This window comes from Littorina saxatilis, linkage group LG10 (assembly GCF_037325665.1).
Source record: "Littorina saxatilis isolate snail1 linkage group LG10, US_GU_Lsax_2.0, whole genome shotgun sequence".
Taxonomy (NCBI): Eukaryota; Metazoa; Mollusca; class Gastropoda; order Littorinimorpha; family Littorinidae; genus Littorina; species Littorina saxatilis.
The window spans coordinates 29,215,183-29,222,686 of NC_090254.1; the positions used below are offsets into that span (position 1 = coordinate 29,215,183).

Consider the following 7,504-nt stretch of genomic DNA (forward strand, 5'->3'; position numbering starts at 1 on the left):
TAGTCATTAACTCTGTTTTAAGATTCTGTTTTTGAAATTTGGAAGATAACTTGTAGCATACTTCCTGGACAAAGCTAGATATGTTGTGTGTGTCAACCGTAACACAAGACACAGTACTATGCTTAATATTTGTTCATAAAACAAAAAGTGTGAAATGGTTCAAAATCACGTTTCTACACATAAAAATCTTATCCAGTACAACTTTTATTGTTCATGCTGTCATCTGTATTCTCTAGATCAGCACTTTAATTTTGTGACATGGTGTTAGTGTTAACTGTTATGAACAGCACATGCGCACACTTTTATGCACTATGTACCCATAGTCCGATTTCTCTAAAAACTTGTATTGTTTGAATTGTTATCTTTTTCTCAGCGAGCTATACCTCATGCAAGTCATAGTTTCACTTTCAGTAAATCACTTTATATATACATATATATAATATCGTCAGGAATCTGTCAAGGTGTCCAAATGCAAAAATCCTGTTCTGGATACTTTTATTACTTTGTATTTTATTCTGTTTTTAAATGAGTACCGGTACAATATAAACAATACAGTTATGAAGTATTCCTCATGCAGATTCTACCCATACCAAATTTATGTCTGTCAGTCGTCTGGATGCTGAGAAAATTGACTTTGTTCAAGAAAAAAAAGCACCTTTTTGGGCACACAAGGCGTTACGCGAAATGCATGGTACATTGTGCATTGAATAACCAAGTTACTGATAAGGGTATCATCTCAATCTAATTTTTAATAGGTCCAGAAATGGATGGAGAAACATATGTTAGATTAATGAAAGTTTGATCTGAACATAGGTTTTGGATTTTGAACGTTCTTTTTTAGCTGGTCAGTACTTTACATTTGGTGTAACTGTAAATAATCATGAAAAAAGGGAAACTATCTTAAAAAAAAATTTCTGGTCAAACTTACTTAAAAATCATTGCAGAGGAAGGTCATTAGGTAGGATGATTGTATTTTTTTTTAAATTGAGCAAAAAAGTTGTGTTTGATGTAATTTAATTGTACTTCTAAGTTAAAAATATGCGTTTGGTGTAAATGAAATTGTATCTACTTGCCCAAACAAGTTTTGTCACAGTCTTTAAATAATGCCATAATACACAAAAGTGTGTGTTTTCTTATACCTCAGACACCAGGTAGTTAAACTATGGTCACAGGATTCCTAGTGCTTGCACCTGTTGGCTTGTAGAGAGACTTAAGTGAGGCCATCTGACAAGGGTGTAAATGTAACGTACATACTGAGAATACTTGAAAATGACAATGAATTTGTTTTAGAGACAGAAGATAACTTATCAGTGCTTAAGAACAACCAGCAAGACCAAACCTTTGTTTCAACATGAAAACAAGCACACTGAATGACAAAATTTACCTCAGAAGGACCACTGTTGGGACATTTTGGTGTAAATGTAACATACATCACCTTGTTTTTTTACTGAGACCATATGCAGCACATAATAATGCTAAAAAGAGCACATAACAGTCTGTTGAGGGTTTATGAGCTAAATAAAAGATAAATTACCCTTCAAATGGACCTGCAGATCTTCGGAGCCTTCTGTATGTTACTTTACACCATCCTTTTGTGTAAAGATGTACACACAACCAAAAAGGCACAACCATTAATTTAACCCTTTATTTTGACTTGAGACAGGTAGCTTAGAACAAACAAGTTAGAAATACTGTTTAACTGATGTGAGCATAGCCCATTAAATGTAAATTCAGTACCTTGTACTTGCTGTTTGGTGTAAAGTAACGTACAGATCATGGGTAAAATTAACATTTGGTACCGTAGTGGAGTACCAACCTGACTATTCTATCGTGAAAAGGATTTGTTATGATTTCTTGTTTGTAACTCAAAAAACTGCAGACCAAAATAGTGTAAAAATATTTAAAGAGGGTGATTTGATAATAATTTCTACACCGATGACTGTGCTTTTTTCAAATTAAGTAATAACCTGATGATTGAGGTTAAGGTTTGCAAAAAAAATGACATGAAAATTTACTGGAACCTTTTCTGCACTTCCATAGAGAATTTCATTGTTTTAAAAACAGTGTAAATAGGTAAATGTTGAATTGTAACTTTGATTCTGGGCTTTGGTGTAAAGTAACTAACGGATAAATGATTTTGCTTATATTGAGACAGGAGAAACTTTTTTCAAGTGTTGCTTTAGTACAGATCAACTCTACATTCAGCCATCAAGCCATTGGATAGTGAAACAGTTGCCTAAAGCTGAACCTAAGAAAATGACAGCACCTTGAAATTATGTTATGGTGTAAATATAACATACAGTCATTTGTGCTTTATCTGAAAATATTTGATAAACCGAACACTTGACTGGAAAATAAAATGCTGCAATTGAAGGACAGGAATACCGAGATGTTTATTCATGTAAATTTAAGGAGGTTTAAAAAAAGTCTAAAAATTGTAACACTTTTTGGACTCCTTGACAGATTCTTGGTCATATAATAAATCTTAAAGCCTACTTAGGATGACCAAATGTTGCCCTAAAGCCCCTATTTTACAACACTTTCGATTTAGGGCGACCAAAAATCAGTTGCCCTAAGGTTTGGCGCCTTTTCTCCAATTCTATTGGACTGACAACATTGACCCCATGCGCTATCAAGAAGAAAGTGCAAGTATCTTGCTTGTAAATCGCATTAAGTTGGGATTTACTGTTTGAGCACAAAATTGAATAAGTAATTTTGAGACTTAGGCCAACCTTTGCAAAACAGGATCTTTAGGCAACCACGATACTTGTACAAATATTTTTTTAACTGAGTGTAAACATATTATCATCATTAAGGCGATGATGTAAAACACCTATATCTTAATCTTGACTGATTTTCACAGTCAATTTGTTACTGTTGGGTGTAGTACTCACTGTACTAGTACTACTAGTAGTAGGTCACATAGCAAATGTAATTTACAAAATTTAGTTAATATTGCTTGAAAAACAACGGATATAGCACTAGTAGCCATTAAACCCCTTTTTAATTAATTACTCCATTACTCATACTGGTTATGTGATTGTGATTGTGAAAATACAATCGTTAACCAAAAAGCTGACTCAAAATGATGGCCTACACGGACTTTTAGAACAACTCACTCCACCAATAAAAAATAAAAATGTCACTATAGTGTCATTTCATTATTTTAAGTTTCAACTGGCAGTGGCAGAGTATCATGATAAAAACAAAATTTTAAAATGGCACTTGGTGGATGACAACTCTTTCGGTGCCACTCTTTCTATTACAGAATTCTATACAATGTTTAAAAAGCCCCAGTCCGTCCCAAATGGTTTACAGAACAATTTAAATCTTCTCATGAAAAAAGCAGTTCTAACCTTATGGAACACACTTGCAATAGCATTTACTGAATAGCATTAAATGACACAGTTCGTTTGAATGGCTATTTAGCTCACGTAAACCACACTCCTGTTTTCGTGGTTTATCTAACCCCTGAGCCATCGTGAACCCGTGTGATCCACTTTCCTTTTTTTCACAATTTACTAGTAGTCAGTTTGTTATTTCAATGCGACTCGCTGTATCTGCAATTGTACGTTATTGTGTACCTCTGAATCTAAAACGCAACAAACGGCTTCGAGTCACACAAACTGAGCGGTGGCGGTTGACCGTTCAAAGAAACTGGCGACATGCAGAACATTCGTCTGCAACGAGAAACACGTTATGAGGGACACGCTTCCGGGCTACCTTTTTTTAAACTTTGAGTTGTACTGATATAGTGATAATTAAGTGATCTTGTTTTGACGAAAAAAAGAGTTCTTTTATGATTTAAGAATGTTTGTGAAACAAGCTGTCAATTTATTATTTAGATTTTAAAAGTTAGGTCTAGCGCCAAAATGAGCCGTCCGATTGTCTGATCAGATATTCCGGCTGGCCACGCAAAAATTAATTCTTTTAAAATTGCTCCCTCTTTACGGAGGGCACTGAGGATGTTCTCAAGCGGTGAGTGTTTAAACGAAAGGGTGTTTGTACTGTGTGTAAAAGCCTGACAGTGTCTGTGATGGTTTACGGGAAGCTGAGTGTGCCTTTAAGTTCGACAATTCATTGAAGTTGAACAAAAATCAATCACAGATACTTAACTTGACTCTTTCTCCACATCAGACATAATTCCTATCACAACACTCAACAGCTGAGAGTGAGACACTGAGAGGATCCTGATGTGACATTATTAAAATTACTATGAATAAGACTTTTAAACTGTTTAAATCTACAGGCTTAAATCAGAAACAGATAAAAACAAAACATAAGTCAGCAGATCAGAAATCATCAAATGAGAGAGAAAGAGAGAGGTTCAAAAAGTCAACAGACCTTCCTCCACCCTCCCTTCGGGGGCCAAGCTTCGAACTTCTTCTCTTGCTTCCGCCATAACCGTGTCATCTACACTTTATAAAACGACTAATACTCATTATAATGTTATTCCCGATGCACACAACGGCAATTCTCGCCAGAGAAGAAGTTACATTGGGCTCGAAAGACAACTTGTTTTCCCCAACTTCACCATAACCGGAAGTTACACTAGAGGAGTCAAGAAATATTTCCGGTCCGGAAGTTTCGAACTCAAGCAGACGACATTTTGTGCACCGATCAAGTGATCATAGAGACAACACCTGTGAATATCTTACTGGAATCATCAACAATACATTAGAATCATTCAAATCTCTTTTGGGTTAATCCTGACACAAGACACTCATTTATTTCGATGCGTATACTTGATAACATTAGATTCTGTGTAGCTGAACGCGCACATAAACGTGCCACGGCGCAGAAAAAAATAACTGAGCAGATCATGCATGTAAGCTTACTAGAAATAGTAGAATGGGCATGACTCATTACGCTGGGACGGTTGATGTGATGTTGTGGAATTTACAACAACACAGGCGCATTCATGTAGTTCCTTTAATGTCCAGTAAGGTCCTGAAAAACTGTGCCGACATCCTCGCGGCACCTCTAACCTGCATATATAGACACTCTATGGAAACAGGACACCTGCCCGCAGACTGGCTAACTGCCAACGTAGCCTGCGTTTTCAAAAAGGGAGATAAAAACAGAGCTGAAAACTACCGACCGGTGTCCCTAACATCCGTTGCATGCAAGCTGCTTGAACACATTATCAGCCACCACATCCATCTTCACCTGGAGAAATACAAAATCCTTACGGACAGAAACCATGGGTTTAGATCAGGCTTCTCCTGTGAAACGCAGCTATTGACGACCATGAACGACTTGCAGAAAACAAACAATGCTGGAGTGCAGAGCGACATTATTATCCTCGACTTCAGCAAGGCGTTTGACACGGTCCCCCACTCCAAGCTCCTCCACAAATTGGAACACTACGGCATCAAGGGACCCATACACGATTGGATCACAAGATTCCTGTGCAATAGAACCATGAAAGTCATCCTGGAGGGAGAACACTCAGAGGGAGCAACCGTCGACTCAGGAGTACCACAGGGCACTGTCCTAGGCCCATTGCTTTTCCTGTGCCATGTGAATGACCTTCCTGAGCAAGTGAATTCAACAGTACGATTATTCGCTGACGACTGCCTGTTATACCGAGAAATCCACTCGTTCCAGGACCACATCACCCTTCAAGAGGACCTTGAAAAACTAGAAGTATGGGCCAATCAATGGGGCATGCGATTCAACGCCAAAAAGTGCTTTGTCCTCCCCACTAAGAAAAACACAACGTACATCTACGAACTCAACAAGGAAATCCTACGGCACGTCGACCAAAGCCCATATCTAGGGATCGAGATCTCAGCAGACCTCAAATGGTCTAAGCACATCGCAACCATATGCAAGAAGGCGGGATCCAAGCTGGGATTTCTGCGAAGAAACTTGGGAAGTTGCCCCCCAGAACTGCGACGAATGGCATACATCTCCCTCATAAGGTCCACCCTCGACTATGGAGCAACAGTGTGGGATCCACACCTAGTCGATGACAAAACAAAACTTGAGCGGATTCAGAAACAAGCGGCAAGATTCATAAAGCGCGACTACCATTCCCAAGACCCAGGATGTGTAACAAAGATGCTACGGGACCTAAATCTACCATCTCTACAAGAGCGCAGAAAACAACAGCGACTCACCACTCTCTTCAAAATCATTGAGGGACATACCCCAGCAATACCTCCAGAAAACTTCCTGAAACCAATAGATAAAGAGAAGAGGAAAATACGGGCCAACACCTTTCCCGATTGCGTAGCAAGTAACATCGTCACCAAGTACTCTTACAACAACACCCGTGGCTACATCATTCCAGACGCCAGCACAGAGCAGTATCGACGCTCCTTTTTCGTGCAGACGGTGGCTGAGTGGAATGCACTAGACGAGCAGGTGGTCCAGGCAAAATCTGTTGCTGCTTTCTCAACAGCAATAAGCAGAGGTGCCACAAGCGGCCCTCTGCTCTAAAAATCTAGAGAATCACTTTTAAACCAGCTTTTAAACATTTTAAATTAGGGAAGCTAAAATAAGAGGACTGGGGTCGGCGTGTATGTTGGGTGCTTTACGTCCCTCGTTACCCCCCAGCTCCTCAAACACCCAAACAATGATAGGAAATTGTATAGGTTATGGGGTGTCCTAAACTAGGGGTTACTTGAAGTAACATGTTAGATGTTTTTATGAGGACACACAGAAATTGATAGGTCCTTAGTTTGTTTTTAACGTATAGGCGGTGCGCTCTCACCCCCGTCGCGCAAATAACCTAAAAAGGTTCCAAGCGGCGTAAAATTCCTGATTCCTGAATGACACTTAAGTTATTCCTTCAAGTGAAAACAATAGTTCTTCAACCGGTTCTGTCACTGAGGTGCACACCGATACAAGATGTATATTTTCCTACACATGTCTGCGTTTGGTGCATCCTAAAATGGTATGTGCATGTTCTTGTTTGTAGGAGGTTGGTCAACTTCAGGCTTTGTTTGGAAGAACGCTTCCATGAGTAATAGCAAGGCTGCAAGGCATTTGATCAGTGCCAGTGCTCGAGCTCTCAGAACCCTTAGCCTCTGGATCGTGTCCTATTTAAAAGATTCACTTCATTGAATATGTATACTCCCTTAATCCGAGGAAAATTAATTCCACTTTAAAGCAATGCAATCGAGAAAATGCGGTAGACAATGTGTAAAAAGATATTTAAGTACTTTTTTTGTTTTTGTAAACTGATACTCAAACATTAAAAAAAACAATGTGATATGATGTGTGTGTGTGTGTGTGTTCAAAGTGTATAATTTGGTTAAATCTGAATGTACTAATCTGATTTGTCTAAGAATTTCAACTAGAAGGAAATTTAATTCTGGTTTTGCTATCAGGAACTTGTCATGGACCGTTTGCAAGACAGTTGTATCAAAGAGTGTAGCCCTACGCGTAGGGCTACACTCTTTGGTTGTATTCAGTTTTTAAATCAAATGTGTGTGTGTGTGTGTGTGTGTGTGTGTGTATGCAAACAAGAGACAGCCCAGCCTTCATCCATTAC

At 38.6% G+C, this 7,504-nt stretch overlaps 1 protein-coding gene across 1 annotated transcript in view; it reads right to left on the reverse strand.

Moving 5' to 3' along the window:
* Positions 1-4,541, reverse strand: part of LOC138979020 (uncharacterized abhydrolase domain-containing protein DDB_G0269086-like) — a 46,964-nt gene extending 42,423 nt beyond the window's left edge. Inside the window, exon 1 of the mRNA XM_070351835.1 lies at positions 4,345-4,541. Coding sequence (XP_070207936.1) covers positions 4,345-4,402 — 58 coding nt within the window. The 5' untranslated portion in view covers positions 4,403-4,541. The remainder of the gene's footprint in view (positions 1-4,344) is intronic.
* Positions 4,542-7,504: the final 2,963 nt, after the last annotated feature.